Raw genomic sequence first — 22,237 nt, 5'->3', positions numbered from 1 at the left:
GTAAAAGTATCACATACTCATCAGGACTGAGAAGTCTGACATTAATCAGTGACCTGTTCACATCTTTACCAAGTGTCTCAAATTTCATTCTGTATTTAATAAAAGTGTTTATTAAATAAGTTTTACTTAATATTATATTTGCAAATTTTAAAATCGGTTAAATTTTCACATGATTTTCAAGTAATTTCACATAAAACAATAGAAGAACAATGTTCCATAGCAATTTACTTGAATGAAGAGTACCATAAAACAGGATAACAGCTGATAGGGCAGAGATGATGATCAGTTCTTCAGACCAACGATGAGTTTTTTGAGCGAAAAAATTGGAAAACTGAAAACTCACCATTTCGTGATAAAATCTCAAGCTAAGTTTTTCAAGAAGAAAAAAATCAGAATTAGGTGAAGAAGAATGTTTGATGTTGGCAGACTTTGTAGAAAACCTTTCATTTCTTGTTCAAAATGAGTAATAAAGCTTCCATTGGGTCAACAGCCATGCCACAGTTCACCGTTTCACACACACAGTTTTGTGTTTTATTTCAAGGAAAATGATGTATTACAGCACAAAAGTGTCTAATCTTGTGATCATTTGAAGCATTTTATTGCTTCAAAATGTTAAGAAACATTTTATTGCTTTCAGAAACTTTTAACAAATCTTATCTAGGAAGTACATCAGAACATTTATTTTACTTTCACTCATCTATTTTACTGATGGTGCTTCACGTCGGTAATAAAAATGAAAAGAATTTTGCTAATTTGTAGTTACAAAAAAGACTTCGACCTTGAAGCCGAATGGCACTTCTTTGGATCATCCCAAGGGAAAAACAAATCCCATGAGGTGGCAAAGGCAAGTCTGCAAAGGCGATTAAACAGACAGATACTAAATGTTGATGAAATGTATTCATTTTGTAATTACAAGCTGAAAAACATCAAGTACTATTTTATTAAATCAGATGAGACAGCTAAGATTTCAGACATTCTATAAAACCATTTTGACTGTTGTGAAAGGGTTGCTGGTACTAGAAGCTACCGCAAGTATGTTCTTGTGTCAGAAGGCATTGTAAGTTGTTAATTTACTTCACACTCCCAGGACTATGAAGACATCCTGTGACAAGTATTGTACTACTTTCACTTGAGGAAAAAGACTCCATTGCTTTGTGTATGACAATCAGTGGTAGATATTAGCTTCGAAACTGATGATGTGCAGGTTCATTTTTCCACCCAGCTGAACCACGCACATCATTTCTAAAGTCTCAACAAGACAAAGTATGGGTACCGATCTGCAAAGTCCTGAGAAAGTTTACATCACTTAAGCTTGGTCATTCTAACACAATTTCAATTGAATTATCAGAAGAAATATCATAGCTGTTGGTTAATCACACTAAATAACAAACTTTCATTGCTACAAAAATAGGCTATTTCATTGAAAAATAATTAAAATATTGCTACAATTTATTTTTTCTTTGATAGTGTTTACAAAAATATGCCAATATAAAAATAAAAATGAATTCTTGAAAAAAGATGTAGGCTACTCTTTGAAATCTCAGTTTAATTGTTTTACAAGCATTTTTTGAATCAAAATTGTATTAGGTTACTGGTACTGGTTAAGATATCATTAAATTACAGCTAATCATTAATAATTTTAAAAAAACTATTTTAAAATTATTGATAGCTTCAACAACATAGGGGCTAAATATAAAAAATGTACAGTGCAAAGAAGACAAAAAACCCCCTTGGAGCACTTCTCTTAGCAAGTCAAAATGGTATCGCTTTTAACAGGATTTTCATGATTTTTGAGAAGTTATAACATTTTTATTAGTACAATATACAAGAAACTTTTTTATTTGCCATAAACATCTACAAAAATACTAAGTTGTGCAAATTTGATATTTTTATCACCAGCCCCATCAGTTATTTGAAGCCAAAATTTTAATTAAAAAAAAATTAGTTTTCAAAAATTCAGAAAGATTTAGGGGTAAGTATATCACTAATATTATTTATGGTAAAACTACTAACATACACCTACGTAACATATACCTAAAGTGAAATTTCACAGTTTTCATGTTCAATTTTATTGGTAATTTTCAAATAGAAAGAGGAGAGATAGGTTACCACTGGACCAATCTTTTACACTGAGAAAATATGATAAAATTGCTTTTTGTTTCATCCTTCCAGAACCAATAATTTTAGTTATAATTTTTTCATAAACCCTTACAATCACAAAAATAGGTGTGCACACTGTAACAAAAATGGTCACCACAGAAGAACTGCTTAAATAAAAATAGTTTTAAGGTCCTGAAACATGTAGGAAACAAGTGGGTAAGTTTCAATTTTTTTGAATTGGTCAACCAGCTTGTTTTTTTTGGGACACTTCAAATGGATTGACCCTAGTACAAAACAAAGCCTTACTTCCAAAGAATAAATGCAAGATTTTAAACACACATGAGCACAATACACCAGACTAGACTCCACCTAGACTAGACCAGTAAAAATTTATTACCCTTACTCTTGTAGAATATTATTATTTGGAATGTATCCTGTGGAAATCTGATCCAACTGAATTCTCAAAGAAGCAAACATTAGTTTTACAAATAATATTCAATTTTCTTAAAACTCTAACCAAAAAGACCAGTACACAACATAAGGGTAATATGGCTGCCGTTTTATCTTTATGAAAAAATGGATTTTATTGCATAACATTCACAAGCCTTCTTAATGATGTGATATAAAGAAAAATAATTTTTTTAATGATGTTCTTGTAAAAATAATTATTTAAAGTAATAAATTAAAAAAACTTCATTCCAGAAAATAAAGCTAACACAACACAATGCTGACGTGTGGTGTTTTTTGAAATAAAATTGTAATGCAATTGCAACAAAAAAGGTAGAATAACAACCAACCACAATTGTTTTTTTTTTAACAAATGTTCTAATACTAGGATGTTCTAACTCAAATGTTCTATCTTAAAAAATTGTCAACCTCACATCAGAGGCAGCAAATCTATATATCACAATATTTCACTGATGTGAATGATAAAATGTGGTTAAACCACTGAACAACAAATGTAAAATTATTTATTTTTTTAATTAATTCAGCTCATTGCTGATGTAAATAAATAAATATTTCATTCAGATCAATGTAATTAATACACAACATAATTAATATCAGGAAAGGTACAAGCTTTTCCACAGGTAAAAAAAGTAATTGCTGTAAGCACCAAGGAATAAATGAGAAAACCTTCTTTAGGGCAAAATCATAAAATATTAAAATGAATAAATAAAAAACAGAAAAGGTCCACTCTTAAACATAAGTGCGAAAATTTGTCTATTTGCTTGTATCAACATCACGTGAGAACCAACTGACCAATCCCTTTCAAATTTGCAGGATACATTCATGTTTTCCCACAGAAGGGTTTAGTCATAGATCAAGGCCCTAGCCCCCTTGTGGAGTGAAATTGCAGATTTTAAATATTCATTAAAGAAAAAAAATTAATCCATATTATATCACTTTCTCCATGGCAACTGAAATAGGTTGTAGAGTTTTCCTCATCAAAGGTCTGTGTAATTTAATTACCATAGTTATTCTGTATTTTGTATTTTAGTTTCTTTTTTAGGTTTCTATAAAGCCTGAATACCTTAACTGGTATTGATCAGTATTATTCTCATAACCATGAAGGTAAATGAATAATACGGGGATAACAGGTATGGAGGCCTCTGGCCAGACAAGAATAGCAAGCAAAGTGAGCTCTGTGGCCCTGAGTTTGTACTTGTGACCCCTGGAAGTCCTGGGAATCCCTGGAATTAGTCCCGAGGAGCTCAGGGATGCAGAGGCTTAGCTAGCTAATATAAAAATAAGAAATAGCAGTACTGAATATGTGAAGTAACATTGAATAAAACTTGTGAAGAATTTTAAACAGATAATGGAAAAATTTTTAAATACATATAAACTAAATTCGCAAAAAAAATTAGGTTCAAAAATTCAAGATTAAATGAGAATGGGTAATATTAATGAAACTGAAAAAATAATACTGGCAAAACCAATGTAAAAACAATTTATCAGGATTTTAAAATAAAAATGTATAATTTACAAATATATTACAACAAACTTAAGTAAAGAGATTAAGATAAGTTTTGGTAAAACTTGTTAAAACTATAAAATACAGCATCAATAAATAAAAACCACACAACATGCAAGCCAACATGACTAATAAGCACTTCATTATAAATTTGTCAATGCTAGAGTTCAACAAAACAGATCTCATTTTAATTATAAAACTATTACCATACATACCACAAACTACATAAAATTACTTTTAATTAATATAACTTTAAAAGATTTAGAACTGGCGAAATTAGCTACAAGTACTGTGAAATGATTAATTTTAAAAGTAAATTTTAAAATTAACATACAATATTATGAATAATCATTATCATATTAACAGTCGTTAGTGTTTCTACACTCTTTTCTATTAATTACAACCTAGAATCAAATAAAAGACGAATAGCTATAATTAAATGTATTTATGCACGTAAAAACACTCACATTACTTAAAAATTAAATAATGATCCTCACATTATGTACTACAATAAATAATTCCAAAAAATAAATACCAGAAGCAGCTGAGGCCAAATAATAATCCAATAAACTACAATCTCTCTTAATCAATTGCAGATGAAAATCCTTGCATGTCATTCAAAACTACTGAGGAATTAATTAAATTACAACAAATATTAAAGTTTATAACTAACTATAATTTACCCAACAGTTGAAATTAATTAAAATGCAGAAAATCAAACCATACAATAACAGAAGATAAAATTCACTTACATAAAGAGAAAACGGTAAATCAGTTAGTGAATGTAACACGAAAACCGTTAAGAATGGAAATAACCTCACTAGTTATGACGTGTTGACAACTGTTATTCAATAAGTTAAAAATGAATACACTGTTAATTACTAAATAAAGTCACACTTATTTTTTTTTCAATATTAAGAAGCTATAAAAAAAGATTCTAAAATAGTTATTTTCAAGATTATATTAACATCGAACTATTTCTGGAGTAATTTTTCCCACCACTGTATCAACTGTTATTGCTACATTGATCTCATTTCTCTGCAAAGGAGTATAACCTCAAAATTATTTGCGGCTGTTTTAAATTAACTAACGTTTAAAATGTAATTACGCATGCATTACTTAAATTTTAAGAAGTGGTGCATGCTATTAAGACTAAAAACTATACAAATCTCTTTTGTTTTATAATAAATGGCAAATTTTATTGCTAAAAAACAGATTTTGTTCACTCAATTCTTTAAAAAAATCTTAAAAAGTAAAATTAGCACCCCACCCCTACCATAAGTAAACAAATAAGATACAGTCATGCAAATAAGACTGAAAGATTTAAAACGTGCATATAGTTGAGTACTTAAAATGACAGCTATTTTAATGTGAAATAAGATGGTATTTTATGAATAAATATATTTGTTTAGATTTGAGCTGAAAATACAGTACTACAAACAAAATTTAATTTTTTTTATACACATGTAGCAATCAAAATTATATTTAGATGCAATTTGTGCAACTACAATATATAAAATGTTTCTACCTAACAAATTATGTAAAAGACAAACTGTTTTAAGAATACTACTTTAAAATAATGTTATTCTTTCTTGAGTCTCGTACATTAAATTTTATCTTAGAATAGAAAACAAAGTTCACAAAAAAATCTGAGTGTGTCAAAGCCAAACCCATTAATCAAACTGTATCAGTATTTCCATATTTATGCATTAAATTTAATAAACTTATTAAACATATTATTCATGAATGCTGTTTTAACATGTCATAACTCTCTTAATGTAAGAGATGAAAAATATTTTATGAAAAGAAATATTACTGCTGTATGTTTTATTACACTGTATAGTAAGATTAAAAAATAGCATAGAAATCATTATCATTTACTAGACACCTGAAAATATGTTTCCAGTTTTATATGATTAATCCAGAAGTGTTGTTATTGATGGTTCTTATTTTAAATTAGTTAAGAAACTTATTAAATTTGATATCAAGCAGTTGAGTATCTTTGTTCTATACATTCTGCATTATTTGAGTGTGTTGAGGCCATACTATGTATAGAAATGCACATTGTGATTAATATTTCTGTGTCCTCTATTTCTAACAGGTGATCTGCAAAAGCTAATTCTGGAATTATAAATGTAGCACTAGCATGCATTCATTATTTCATGGGTAAATGGACATACAAGGACTATTTAGAATATCACAATCTATCTTAGCAAATTACCCCACTGAAATAGGATACACACACATACACACAAGTATATTAATTACTACTTGCTAATTTTACACATGGCAAGTCAGAGCCAATCCGCTCAGCAAAATTTATGAACACTGAATTTGACAGAAATAACATAAATTAATAAATAAATAAATAAAACACAAATTAAATGTGCCACTTTATTCATATATATTAAATAGGTTTTTAACAACTTTAAGCCAAGTACCACTAATAACTGTTCAATTTACCAGTGAAACTAATACCACTGAAAAAGAAACTGGATTATAAAGTGCTTTCAGGAAGTTGTGAAAAGGTTTTCTGAAAGCATTCTTTCAGGAATTTTGGAATTTCAACAATGATTTTTATTATTTGATAAAGTATAAATATTATTTCTTTATGGAATCTATGAACTAAAAGGAATGCTTTATTAATTTTTTTTATATTTGTTAATATTTGAAAGAAAATTACTAACAGATGAATATAAAATACTTTTCCTGTACTATGATCTCATAATACATATACATCCACTTTCTTATTTAATTAAGTTCAATTTTGCAACATTTTTCCATAAAGTAATTTCAATGTAAATCAAGTGGCAGACCTAGAACTATTTTTTTGTTTCTTATTCATTGCATAGAATACATACAAAACTAATTTGTACTAATGACCATAATATAATATTACAGCTTCTCTGACTTAATGAACTAAAACAATAAAAATCAATTATAAGCTTTTTAACTAAGTTCTTCTCATTAATTACTCCTTACAAAATAATAAACAGGCTGTTTGAATGCTAGCCCAAAAAAACTATTATTACTACAAAAGCAGAAATTTATTGCATATCATAAGATATTTTCTTTAAGTCAGAGCCAGTTTTACAGAAATAATATGTAACTGATATTTCACTTGTTTCAGGTAAATGTTCGAGTTATTTTATAAATTTCAAGTTTCCTTAACAAATATATAATTCATAAATTGAAATGAACTAAATGCAACAATGATTGTGTTGGCTGGGGGATAGAAGTAACGAATTATTATTTTATAAAATAACTGCTACTAACAGGACTTAATCTGTTGATTTTCATCGTAGAAAATCAAGCATTAATTTCTATATCAACTCAACAAATCTTAGTGACAGAATATTGTATTGTAGTTGTGAATAAAGATAGACTAACTTTCATCTGCTGAAAAATCAATAGCATTTGTGCATATTTTTTGAATTTAGTTGGTGCTTTAATGTTTTTGAAAGCCACTCTGAGAGGTTTTTGAGAATTTTATTTTCCAAAATCCTCATGCTTTCAGATGGGATTCCTTGAACATATGTAAGAAAAAATATATAAATTAGAATCAATTTTTGTCAATTAAGAATATGAAAAATAAATTACTTTTCAGTGTCAGAAATAGATGATATTTACTACTGCAATGATATTACAAAAATTTTGTCTGTAATAAGCAAACACAATAGTGGTCTAAAATGGTCACAACATAATATCCATTTTATTTGAAAGTTTGATGTCTGGCCTTGCATCCAGTATTCTTTTTTAATTCCCTATTAGTATTTACTATTTACAAATACTATTTTTTACTATATATAATATTATAATATAATTAATTTATATAAAATATAAATATATTTTATATGTAATTTTATATGTATAATACATAAAATTAATGAATTACTTTTTTTATTTTTTACTATATTATATTACTATATATATATATATATATTTTACTAGTATTAAGTAGTAAAATCATAGCAACATACCTAACAAATGTTAACATTGTAAGGTTAACATTGTAAGGCCTAACAATTGTATAACATTGCCAATATCTGTGGAAGAGTGGTAGCGTCTGTCTTTCACCCACAGGTCCCAGGTTGAAATCCTGGTCAGGTATGGCATTTTTCATTTGCTACAAAATTTCATTTCCATATCCCACATACAAGCTTGAAGCTTATGTGGTGATATCATCAAGCCAAAAAAAAATTATTTAATATTTTTCAGTGTTACAGAATTCAAAAAAATTACTAGTTAATTTTTTTTAATAATTGCTATTTTTTTATTTTTTAAAACACTCCTTAGAAATTTCTCTAAAAATTAATTTTTATACATCCATTAGTTTCATAAAATGCAATTCATTTCACTTTAGATATTATTGCCACAATGAGTATTTTCTTTAACAACAGAATAGTCTACAAAATTTAATGAAATTTTTTGTTTTAAGAACTAAAATATGTAATTTAATGATCCACTGTGTTAATCTCTCTTCCTCTATGAATCATGAGAATTTTTCGTTGGTGAGGGGGTTAGAGTGCTCAGTGATACAGAATAGTTGGACTGAAAGTGCACCATATCGGAGAGGTTGAGAGCCAGACTAAGGAATGATTCCTGAAAGAGGGCAGCAGCTCTTTCAGTAATTGTTAAGGGCGTAGGTCAGGATGACTTAACAGCCATATCAACATCACTCAATCCTCTGAGTACTGCGCAGCTGAAAGCAATGGAAAACTACAGCTGCTTTTTTCCAAGAAAATGTAGCTCTCTGCATTTTCATATAAAAATGATGGAGGTGCCTTCCTTGGTAAAATATTCTGGAGGTAAACTTGTCCCCTGTTTGGATATCAAAGTGTGGATTACTAACGAAGGGGTCACCAGAAAATTAAAAAATAATATTCTGCAAGTCGGAGTATGGAATTTTAGAAGTCTAAAAAAGGTTGGTAGGTTAGAAAATTTAAAGAGGGAAATGGATAGGAAAAATGTAGATGTAGTAGGAATTAGCGAGGCTCAGTGGAAAGAAGAAAACGACTTTTGGTCAGATTTCAGAAAAATTAACTTAGCTTCAAATAATGGGCAGGTAGGAGTAGGTTTCATAATGAACAAGAAGATAGGGAAGAGCAATTAAACAGTGGGTGAATATGGGCTGGGCAAAAGGAATGAAAGAGGGGACCGACTTATAGAGTTTTGCACGAAGTATAATTTAGTAATTACAAACACCCAGTTTAAAAATCATAATATATGAATATAAGCATGGAAAAAGCCAGGGGATATTGCAAGGTATCAGATAGATTATATTATGGTGAAACAAAGATTTAGAAATCAACTCGTCGACTGCAAAACTTACCCTGGAGCAGACATTGAGAGCGACCATAATTTAGTGATAATGAAATGTAGATTGGGCTTTAAAAACCTGAAGAAAAGGTGTCAGATGAATCAGTGGAATTTAGAAAAGCTTGAGGAAGAGGAGGCAAAGAAGATTTTTGAGGACATCGCAAGAGGTCTGAGTAAAAAAGATGGTAGAAAATGTAGAAGAAGAATGGGAGAATGTTAAAAAGGAAATTCTTAAATCAGCAGAAGCGAACTTAGGCAGAACATAGAGAACTGGTAGAAAACCTTGGGTTTCAGACGATATATTGCAGCTGACGGATGAACTTCAAAAATATAAGAATGCTAATGTTGAAGAAAGTAAAAGGAACTATCGACAATTAAGAAATACTATAAATAGGAAGTGCAAACTCTTTTAAAGAAGAGTGGATTAAAGAAAAGTGTTCAGAAGTGGAAAGAGAAATGAACATTGGTAAAATAGACTGAGCATACAGGAAATTTAAGAAAAAATTTGGGGTACATAAATTAAAATCTAATAATGTGTTAAACACAGATTGTACACCGATATATTATACAAAAGGCAAAGTCGATAGGTGGGTGGAATATATTGAAGAGTTATGTGGAAGAAATGAATTAGAAAATGGTGTTAGAGAGGAAGAAGAGGAAGTTGAAGAGGATGAAAGGGGAGAAACAATACTGAGATCTGAATTTAAGAGAGCATTAAAAGATTTGAATGGCAGAAAGGCTCCTGATATAGACGGGATAACTGTAGAATTAATGCACAGTGGAGGTGAGTAAGCAATAGTTAGATTATACTAACTGGTGTGTAATATTTATGAAAAAGGGGAAGTTCCATCAGACTTCAAAAAGAGTGTTATAGTCATGATACCAAAGAAAGCAGGAGCAGATAAATGTGAAGAATACAGAAAAATTAGCTTAACTACTACTACATCAAAAATCTTAACTAGAACTCTGTATAGAAGAATTGAGACGAGAATGGAAGAAGTGTTAGGAGAAGACCAATTTGGTTTCAGTAAAAGTATAGTGACAAGGGAAGCAATTTTAGTGCTCAGATTAATAGTAGAAGGAAGATTAAAGAAAAACAGACCAACATATTTGGCATTTATAGACTTAGAAAAGCCATTTGATAACGTAGACTGGAATAAATAGTTCAGAATTTAAAAACAATTAGGGTTCAAATACAGAGATAGAAGAACGATTGCTAATATTTACAGGAACCAAACAGTAACAATAATAATTGAAGAACATAAGAAAGAAGCCGTAATAAGAAAGAGAGTCTGACAAGAATGTTCCCTATCTCCGTTTCATTTTAATCTTTACATGGAACTAGCAGTTAAGATGTTAAAGAACAATTTAGATCTGAAGTAACAGTACAAGGTGAAAAGATAAAGATCCTACGATTTGCTGATGGTATAATAATTCTAGCTGAGAGTTAAAAGGGTTTAGAAGGAACAATGAGCAGCATGGATGAAGTCCTAAACAAGAACTACCGCATGAAAATAATCAAGAACAAAACGAAAGTAATAAAATGTAGTACAAATAACGAAAATGAACCACTGAATGTAATAATAGGAAGAGAAAAGATTATGGAGGTAGAATAATTTTGTTATTTGGGTAGTAGAATTACTACTAAAGATGGACAAAGCAGGAGCGATATAAAATGCTGAATGGTACAGGCGAAACGAGCCTTCAGTCAGAAATATAATTTGTTTACATCAAAAATTAATTTAAACATAAAAAAAAACAGAAAAGATTTTTGAAAGTATATGTTTGGAGTGTCGCTTTATATGGAAGTGAAACTTGGACAATCGGAGTATCTGAGAAGAAAAGATTAGAAGCTTTTGAAATGTGGTGCTATAGGAGAATGTTAAAAATCAGATGGGTGGATAAAGTGTCAAATGGTGAGGTGTTGCAGCAAATAGATGAAGAAAGAAGCATTTGGAAAAATATAGTTAAAAGAAGAGACAGACTTATAGGCCACATATTAAGGCATCCTGGAATAGTCGCTTTAATATTGGAGAGACAGGTAGAAGGAAAAAATTGTGCAGGCAGGCAACGTTTGGAATATGTAAAACAAATTGTTAGGGATGTAGGATGTGGGGGGTATACCGAAATGAAACAACTGGCACTGGATAGGGAATCTTGCAGAGCTGCATCAAACCAGTCAAATGATGAAGACAAAAAAAAATGTTAATCTCTTATTTGAAAATAATAAATGAATGAAAGTAAATAATCTTTACAATAAAGAAATAAACAACTAAACAATGATTAAATTTGATAAATTAAAATAAAGAAGGATTTAAAGTAAGTATTACATTTTGTAACTAAAATTCATTTCATTTTGTCATTGTCATATTTAATTAAAGTTAATTTAATATAAATTTTAGCAGAAGTTAATTTTAAATTTTATTACTTGTCGTCTGGTTTTGTGTTCTAGAAGTAATTACATGTGATCAATTCTCAACATTGTTGAAAATCGTTGAAACAATTATTATTGTTCGCTATTTATTTATTTAAAATTTTTAGAACTTTCAGAGTTATTTTTTATACCTACATGATCAACAAATATATAACAGTTTTTTGATATAATGGTTTCATCAAACATTGCCGAATAATTTTTTTTTGCCTTGGTTTAATTTCTCGGTTGAATTTAAATTATTCTAAATATTCTATTATTTGCTGGTTCATTGAAATAAATAAAAGTTCTTATTTAGATTATATTCCAAATTATTTTTATTATAATATTCAAACTTATGCTTCATATGTGTAACATTGTTATAAATTAATTAATTATACATGACTGTCAAATACATGTTGGGTAATATTTCATCCCAATTAATTTTTAGTTGCCACAATAATTTCATAAAATGTTTATATGAAAATATAATAGGACCAATGAGTCCTAAAGGATCAAACACACCTGGTTGAATGTTATTATCTTTGTGTGGTAATGACACGACAAATTTGCCTTGATTATTTCGATTAGTGTTGAAAATGTTTTTCACATGTAGAGGTTTCATTAACTGAAGCATCAGTATTAATTTCTTCAATTTTCCAGAGATTCTGAGTATAGTTGAGAGATTTTCGTGAGTGTTACAAGCAAGAAAAGATGCAATAGTGTTGTTGCCCTTAATGTTATTAGGAAGGCAACCACTACATATATATATCCTAATTTAGCTTCCTGAATAATAGGAAATCTGGAATTTTGGACTCAAATATAATTGAGCTCCAATTAATATGTCATTGTTATTTGCTATGTTGAATTTGCTAAAAATCATGTTGGGATCTGCTAAAAATATATTACGAAGAAGATTAAGATTAGAAATGTCAAATGTGGTTGATGGAAGGCTGTCTGAAATATCAGATAAAACAGCACATTGCTCCTTGAATGAAAAGTTCTTAAATTGAGAGTGTAATTTTCTAGTTTTGGAAGTCTAATTTCGGATAATGAGTTTTATGCCTGAAATGGGGCAATCATTTTTAATGAGTTGAAGTCCTAATTTTCGGGCAAATTTATATGTGCAAAAATCTGCCTGGCTACCAGAATCTAACAAGATTCTACACAAATGATGATTACCATATATGTCATCAGTGCTACATATGGTTATTGATAAAAGTATATTTTCGTTTGACAGATTATTAAATGAACAATACGTATTACCTTTATTGCCATCTAATTTAGAATCATTAATTTTGTCAATGTGAACGAGTGTATTATGTTTTTTAGTACAAATTGTACATAATGTTTTTGAGTAACACTCAATAGAATGGCCTTTATTAAAACAAATAAAACAACAATTATTATGCCCTAAAAAGTCCCTGTGTTCATTGATGGACAAATTTAAGAATTCTTTACATTGTTGTAACTGATGGTTTGACTTATAAAACAAACATTGATTAGAATTAATCGGTTGAATAATAACTAACAATTTCCTTTATAATCATAATAATAATAATAATCATTATTTCCTTTACATTGTTTTTGCAAATTTAAGGTAAAGTGTTTGCTAAAAGATTTGGTTGGATTGTTATAATGCTATCCTTTGGTTTCGTTTTCTGTTTTCACTTGCATGTTTGAAGTGAATGCATTAATATTTTCTAGAAGCTGTCTTCTCGAATTAAGAAACTCGATAGTCTTTAAAGGTGGAAAACCTCTCATTTGATAATTTTCCCTTCCATAATCTTGAGGTATTGTAGTCCAGTTTTAATGTAAGAAGTTTGATGACAATAAATTCATATGTGTTTACAGGAAGTTGCATTGATTCAAACGAAGTCACATATGAGAAAACTCATTAATAAATTTTGATTAACTATCTACTGATACTCTTTTTAAAGAATCTGATCTTAAAATGCATTCAGTACTAAGAAATGCAATTATATATTCGTTATCAAATCATGTTTTTAATATTTCTAGAGCAATAATATAATTTTCATTAGTTATTGATGTAGTTTTAATGATCACTAAGACTTCATCCTTCAGAGATGAATGTAAATAATGTAATTTTTGGAAATTAGATAAATCATCTCTATTATGTATTAAATCATTAAATATATTAAAATAGTGCTGCCACTCTTAACACATTACATCTAAATACAGGTATATATTAATGGGTTATAGTTGTGTTTGTTTAAATAATGTATTTGAATTGATTTCTTTATTAGATGATTTTTTATTATTATTAGTATCATTTATTAACTGTGGTAATTTGTACTCTATAGTACACAATTCTTCCTCGACTTGTTCACAATCTAATGATAAAACATCGTCAAAATCCATTTCAAGTTTTGATTAAATGATGTTATACTTGCCTTGTAAATCAAGAAGATTCCTTAACTTAATTTGCAAGGCGTATTATCATCTTGTGAAGGATCAAATTTGTCAGTAAATGTGCTAATTCTAGTTATAGAGGCCTTTACTGACCCTCTATCTAATTAATTGTTCCTTTTCCATAATAATAACTTAAATTAACAGTGTAAATTATTAACAAATTAAATTAAATGTGAAATGAATGGAATGATATTACATAAATGATGAAACACTGTAAGTTAAATGTAATAAATTAAAAAGATATTACACAAATGATGTTGTAGATCTAATCGTTGCGAGCCCTTTTATTACAGTAATAAGTTGAATATTAAAATTCTTGAAATTTCAGATTATCTCCGCAATTCTGGAAGACCCAGATTGATGTCAAAATTTCAAATGACATCCACGGCTGGAGTACTAAAATAATGTTTCTTCAAAATTACAAATGGCTGGAGGACCAAAAATGATGTTGAATAACTGTCTGGTTTAGTACCTTGATTAGGTTTAATTATTGTAAATCCTTTGTTTTACTGGTTCAATTAAATAAATAATAGTTTTCATTATTTTATATTGTAAATTAATTTTATTATAATATTTAAACTTGTAAATAACATTATATATACCAATATTGTATTAACACATGTTGAGTCATTGAAAGCTGGCAGAAGACTGACTGTTCTAGCCGGGAGCTAGCGTAAAGCTTTGCTTTTAGTGTGGATGGAGTCAAGTGAGCCGCCAGGAGCTATGTAAGCCATATGGAGCTGTGTGCAGCCAACTGAAGGACTTTTAAAAATTAAAAGTCCTTTAAATAAAATTTAAAGTTCCTCATTTAAATAGCCTCATTTAAATAATGTCTGCATCTTAACAGACATTATTAAGCTCTTTAGAAAAAAAATTAAATTCGTTAGATCTCATACATACATTAATTATTTTGTATAAGAATATGTATTCTCATAGGTACCTCAATTCTTTTATTTTTAGCATTATATTCCCTTTTTTCTTTTACTCTTAATTTTAAAATTGTATGTTTGCTATCACATTAAAATTAATTATACAACAGCTGTATTTTTTTAAATGTAAATAATAAGATTTAAAAAGTAAGAGTGTGTACTTGTATTTACTACTTAAGTGGATTCAGTGACTTGAGAAATATTAAATAATAAAGTGTTTTAGAAATAAAAATATGTTTGATCTTTCATATCTATGACAAAATGAATGTTTTTAAAATTATTTCTCTCTCTTTCTCTGTGTACATGTTTTGTGTATCCTTTTGCTCTCTCTCTCTCTCTCTCTCTCTCTCTCTCTCTCTCTCTCTCTCTCTCTCTCTCTCTCTCTCTCTCTCTCTCTCTCTCTCTCTCTCTCTCTCTCTCTCTCTCTGTGTGTGTGTGTGTGTGTGCGTGTGTGTGTGTGTGTGTGTGTGTGTGTGTGTGTGTGTGTTGGTGTGTGTGTGTGTGTGTGTGTGTGGGTGTGTGTGTGGGTGTGGGTGTGTGGGTGTGTGTGTGTGTGAGTGTGTGTCTCATGTTTTCATACTCAGACTTGCATTTCTCAATCGATGCATAAAAAAATTAAAATAAAGATCATGGTCATAAGGATAACATAATCAATCAATAAGGTTTTGATGATTTTAAATATTGTTAAATTTATTTTTGAAAAAATGTCTAAAATTGGATCCAGCTTAATTTTAAAGAGAAAGTTATAAAATCTAAGCTAGCTTTCATTTTAAGATAAAAATTTTTGAAGGCTGTAGCTAGGACACTGATTGTTGTGGAACACTGGTGTTTGAAATGGGTTTTGAAGGATCTTTCTTATTTATGATGTCTTCACAAAGTTTCAAATTTACATTCTTTATCCACTTTTAGGTTTTTTTACAAGCAAAAGTGAATTCAGAATAAAGAGAAGTGTTTTTACATGTTCTTGATTGTTTGAGTTTTTGCCTGACAATGATAGTTATTTGCTTTTATTAATGGTTCTGTGTGCAATGTTGTAGGTTAATATTTTAATTTATAGGCAATGTTTCCAGTTTGATTATTAATGTAGGTTAGTGTTATGAGTATTCTATTATTGTTTGTTTTATTCTGTTTCATTTTGCCCTGAAATTAATAAAGGAATTGATCTATCAGTGTTCAGTGTTTTCTATTTGCTTCAATTAAATAATTTTTTATCTTTATAATCTTTTTATGAAAGTGAACTGTTTTTGTAGTCTGTGTATACTGGTTAGGAGCATCTTAGATGAGTTGTGAGTTAATGAGTCAACTTTTGGTAGCTTTTCTATAGATACTAAATGTGTTCAAGTTGTGATCCATGAGGTCAAAGAAGTTTGTGCATGCTTTTTTTTTTTTGTTAATAAAAGTTATACTTTTTTGAATTTTATTGGTGAGGATAAAGAGCTGTTTACAACTTTCAAACCCCACTTCAAATATCATCGCTAAATCCAGTAATACCACTACATCCACTCAAGCAGCAGTCTCTGAAGAAGGTTAACAGAGAGCTTGTTCAGATGTTGGTAAATAACGATCTCTTTAAAATAGTGTTGTAATCAATTTTAAAAACTCTTCAAAAATACATTTAACATAATCATCTTACTGAATATTTTATCCTTATGGTCACATTCTTTTTTTTTTAATATATTAAAAACCATCACAACATCTTAATATGGAAGCATGAATGTACATGTACATGTGCACACACATACACAAATATATTCAAAAACTGAAATTACTTTCCTTAGTAAATGTGTTTCTTATGATTCATCCCAAAAGCCATTAAAAATGAACATACATACATACATACTGAAAATAATAAATATATTTAAAACATCACAAAGAAGCAGCATTCAGATAATATATAAACTGAAAAAATAACTTATTACCAGCACCAATTTAAGGTATTTTACCAAGATGTGTGATAACTAATAATGCTTTACTCAGTGTTCATAGTGTACTCAATCTACTCTTACCAGTGTGATTACGGATTGGTTGAACACTCAGCAAAAATCCTAAACTTGTGGAGAGGCATAACATTTTGCATGCCTTGTCTTTTTATAGATGGCTTTTATTCACGTGTTATTTGAGTGCAGAATAAGTAGTATATTATACGTGCCTTGTGAACTTTGCCCAACCATTTGATTATTGAAATGTGTGTATGTGTATGTGAGAGATTGAAGATTCTACTGCTACAGGTTAACTGGTCAATTCCTAAAACACAAAAAATAAAAAAGTGCAGAATTATTAACACACAATTTCTACTATACAATGATAGTAATTAACTAACATACATACATTTACATTAGATATTAGTTCAATTAAAACACACATTCATGGAATAGTATGATGCAAGATAAAAACATTCACAGATTCTCTCTTTTGGAAATGAGTTTATTCCTTTCCTTTCCCCTCTTTGAGTGAGTGAATTGTTTGTAATTTTGAAAAGTTTAAAATTGCTTAATAAAATGGTGGTCTACTGATCATTTAAACAAGAAATATCAAACTAAGAGTGCAATGGTCATTTATGTACTAGAAGGGATTATGATGCCTGACTATCCACTCAGCACCTTAACCCCAGTTAGGCTTTCGAATAGTCACTGGGCAGAAACACACCCCTGGATAAGCTCATAGGTAGAGCTGCATGCAGCAAAACATTGAAATTCCAAAGACAGACATAATTTCAAAGAACCCAGCAATACAGGGATATTAAGTGCAATTAATATAAATCCAGGCAATATAAGGATTTGAATATTTTATATTCGAATATGTCCCCATTACCTAAATATCAGTTCAGGTTACTCCATAAGTACCTCTGGAGAAGAATCAACAATAAGAGAAATTATTGCATGGAGTGGAAAGATGATCTACCATAAGAAACCACAAAATGAGACAAACAGTCTCACCCAAAGGAATGCTTTCAGGTCCTCTCCAAAATGTTGTTCTCTATTCCATTTAAAATCCCTTTGGAGACTGTGATACCTTTACTGTGATGTGAACAACATATTATTAACCAACAATTTTGCACTAATAATTAGCTTGCCAATTTATATACTTTCTTCTACTTCTTTTATTGAAGAGCATCTAAGGCTTTTGCAATTCCCAAAACTTTATGGCATTTCAGAGTACCCATCTGAATTACAAATATCTCAACCAGTCAACTGTAATAAAATCCATCTTTGTGGTTAAAAAACCTTTATTAGTGTATGATGTAGGGTTTATCCGATCTAAATTCAGTTTATTTACTTACTAAATAGTATTAATCCAATTTAGTATGTTGATAAATTTTATTTTGTTTGGGCATTTTAAGTTATATTTTCACAGTTACATGTAAAATTTTCACATGTGGATAGTATTTTTCTGTAGCTATTTCCAGTTTCCGTATTCTGACGACTTACAAAGAAATTTTCCTTTTCTTTTGTATCTAATCCTTATAATTATGTGTTCATGGGTGAATTTGTATTTATGTCCAGCATACATTTGTATCCATTTCAGTATAGTATTTAGTAATTACTGAAGTTTAATTCATGTACTCTTGGATTGTAGTGTTTATCAGTTTTGACGGTTTGTTGTATCTTGTAAGCTTTGTTCATGTTTTAAAAAAACATGGCTTCAGTGAAAAAGTTTGAAATTTCATGTAAATGTTGTGTTAGATTTATTTATTTCTGTCTTTTTGTGTGAGTGCTTTTTATTCATTATATTGTCTAAAATGTTGTCAAAAGTACAGCTATTTTATATGCCATTAATATGAATTAGATTTTTAATTAGTTCTACTTTGAAGAAGATGGAGGAATTTGTCTGAGATTGTAGTATAAAAAAAATTAGGCAAATGGTTTTACTCATAGTACACACACACATATATATATATATATATATATATATATATTTACAACTATAAATACTGACAGCCTACGGAATGTTTTATACAGTAGCTGAAAGATCAACTGCGATGTGTGCACATTTTTCTGGCTTTGAAAATGTGGTCAATGAGAGTTCCAATCATGACCAGCCTCCATCTTGATTAATTTACCTGTGTGTTTGCCATGTGCTGCGCCTTTTGAGGATAGGATTCTGGTGCTTGATATGTTCTGCACTTGCTTGACCTAAAAACCACTAATGGGTATGCCAACACAGTACTTGGACTCTTTTGAAGTAGACAGATGGCTAATAACCTAGCCAGTGCCGGTCAGTCAGCTCATTACAATTGAAAAAGTCGTAACGTACAATCTTGATCGACTGGATCTTGGTTAACCGGAAATTAAATTGTTTAGGCCTTGTTATTGCACTCGCCCACCGTAAAACGTACCAATCCGATCTTTCGCTAAATATGCTCAAACCTGTTCGCTAGCGCAGCTGTAAGTATAAACTTATGAAGACTAAAAAGAAGAAAATAAAAACAAAAAAAAACTTTTTAAAAACCACTCATATATTAAACGCACTAAAATGTAAAAAATAATTTTAGGACTGTATCCCAGAATGGATTTGACAACAAGCTTTGATGGTGATATGTAAGATTATGTGAAAGTCGTAGCTTCAAATTCAAAATTTGATGTTTTTGCCAATTTTTCTTATGCGTGATGGATGGCCTAAAGAGTGAAGTGCAAACACGCATAAAAAAATGTTAAAAACATCAAATCTTTAATTTGAAGCTATGACTTTAACATAATCTTACATATCACCATCAAAGCTTGTTGTCAAACCATTCTGAGATACCATCCTAAAATTATTTTTTATCTTTTAGTTCGTTTAATTTAAGAGTGGTGTTTTATATAATTCTTATGTCCATATACTTTCTCATTAATTTCACTTTTATTAAAATACATGATTAATGAATGTTTGAGATTATTAATAAATAAATAGTTATTTCAGAATGTAAAATGTAGAGCTCTGTGGTTGACGATTGGTTCAATATAGGAAGCAATGGAGAACTGCATCAAGCCAGTTTAATGATGAATTATTAAACTACAGCGTACGCTCCCACTCACGCGCGCGCGCGCGCGCGCGCACACACACACACACACACACACACACACACACACACAGAGAGAGAGAGAGAGAGAGAGAGAGAGAGAGAGAGAGCGAGAGAGAGAGAGAGAGAGTGAGCGAGAGAGAGTGTGTGAGAGAGAGAGAGGGCTAGGGCGTGAGAGAGAGACAGTGAGAGTGTTATCAAGAAGTTCTCCCGGGACTTCTTCTACTCGTGAAAATAATGGAAAAAGTTCATATAAACATATGTCCTAAAATGTTTCGTTTGCGAATTTCGGCTAGTGAAAAATTTCGTTCGGATTTCAGCTATCCCTAAGGGGCAGAATTAGGGATTTCTAAATATTTTGGGCTTGAAAAATCGAATAAAATAAGACCCCGAACAGTATCTACAGCAGGTTTTGAGAAACCTGGAGTAAAAACCAATAAATTGTGTTAAAAAACCCTGTTTTTCTGTTTGACGTACAATAACTTTGTTAATGGGTAATAAATGCGTAAAACTTTTAAACTAAACTTGTAGATAATTTAATTCTGAATAAAATTATGTCAGCTAAGTTGAATAAAAGAAAGAAAAGTTAGATACATTCGAATTTTACTTAGAAAAAGTACGTTACTACGTTTGTCAGAAAAGTACTTTTTTAATGTAAACAAAAACCAAGTTTTTTTCATATGAAAAATTTTTAAAAACAAAATTTACTTTTAACAGAACTGAAAATTACATAACAATTGTAAAAATTGCTTAGATAATATTTTTTTTATTAATGACAGAAATACAATAAATTATTTTTTAAATTATTATTCCAAAGTTGGCAATAGAATAACAACAGCTGACCAACAATGTACAGTCTCAAAACAATTAGCACGACTTTTCGCAATCTTCGGAAACAGGTTCATTACCGAGTATTTGTACCAGCTATGAGCAATCTGTCCAGCACGATGCCGTTAATGATGAAATCGTTATCGTTGCAGTTCGCTCAGTCTAGGCGTCTGTGCATGATGTCTTTCTAAGCGGATCAGAGTTTCGCATTCGATGGTTTGGAAGAAACTGAACAAAACAAGTTTTATTCTTATCATAAACAGCCAGTTCAATATATACACTCAGGTGACGGTCCGCTTCACTTGAGATTCTGCAACTGGTGGAATACAAATCGACAACTCTACAGGTATGTTTTCTTTACCGACGAGGCAAATTCACTCGAGATTGCATCAACAACTTATGCAATGAGCACACATGGGCAGAATTAAATCTTCATGAAACGGTGGAAGGCAATTTTCAACACCGATTTAGCGTCAATGTATGGTGCACCTTCTTTATAATCAGCTGTTTGGATCGTTCATATTACCTTCTTTCTTTTTCCTGTTTAGCCTCCGGTAACTACCGTTTAGATAATTCTTCAGAGGATGATATGTATGAGTCTAAATGAAGTGTAGTCTTGTAAATTCTCAGTTCGACCATTCTTGAAATGTGTGGTTAATTGAAACCCAACCACCAAAGAACACCGGTATCCACGATCTAGTATTCAAAATCCGTGTAAAAATAACTGGCTTTACTCGCGTTCACATTACCTGACCGCTAAAATGTCCACTTGCACTTTCTTCAAGAAGAATTGCCGTAGCTACTTGAAAATGTTTTCCTCTAGTGTTCAGATGCAAAATATACTTCCAATATGATGGCGCACTTCTCCACTTCTCTTGTGACATTTCTTTCACTTAAACCACAATTTCCTTGAGGAATGGATTGGTCGTGGAGGTCCACACTCCTGGCCACCAAGATCGCCTGATGTAACAGGATCAGGCGATCCTTTTATTTTAGATCTTTGCATCGGGGATGGATAAAAAATATTGTGTACCAAACAAAAATTCAGTCTCATGAGGGATTAATTGTCCACATTATGGATGTAGATGAACAACTTAAGGACAGCCCTGAAGAACTAAAAAGATTAACAAAAGAAGTATAGAATCGTGCTAAGAAATGTGTTGAAAAAGACATTTTTGAACATTTATTGTGAACTGGTTCATATAATGCACTTTACAGTGTACTATTTCTAAATAAAATTACAGTTT

At 30.2% G+C, this 22,237-nt stretch overlaps 1 protein-coding gene across 5 annotated transcripts in view; it reads right to left on the bottom strand.

Annotated features, from left to right (window-relative positions):
• Positions 1–22,237, bottom strand: part of endos (endosulfine alpha) — a 65,767-nt gene that overhangs the window by 11,470 nt on the left and 32,060 nt on the right. Inside the window, exon 2 of one of the 5 annotated variants that reach the window (XM_075361236.1) lies at positions 17,313–17,407. In XM_075361236.1, coding sequence (XP_075217351.1) covers positions 17,313–17,334 — 22 coding nt within the window. In that variant the 5' untranslated portion in view covers positions 17,335–17,407. Of the gene's footprint in view, positions 1–4,607; positions 4,803–4,824; positions 5,110–17,169; positions 17,408–22,237 lie in introns of those variants that run through there. The other 4 variants (XM_075361235.1, XM_075361238.1, XM_075361234.1 and 1 more) reach the window with 4 other exon arrangements.

The sequence above is a fragment of the Lycorma delicatula genome, chromosome 3, assembly GCF_047948215.1.
Source record: "Lycorma delicatula isolate Av1 chromosome 3, ASM4794821v1, whole genome shotgun sequence".
In the NCBI taxonomy this organism is placed as follows: domain Eukaryota; kingdom Metazoa; phylum Arthropoda; class Insecta; order Hemiptera; family Fulgoridae; genus Lycorma; species Lycorma delicatula.
The sequence above is the reverse complement of the archived record's forward strand: the minus strand, read 5'-3'. Positions and strand labels throughout refer to the sequence as shown.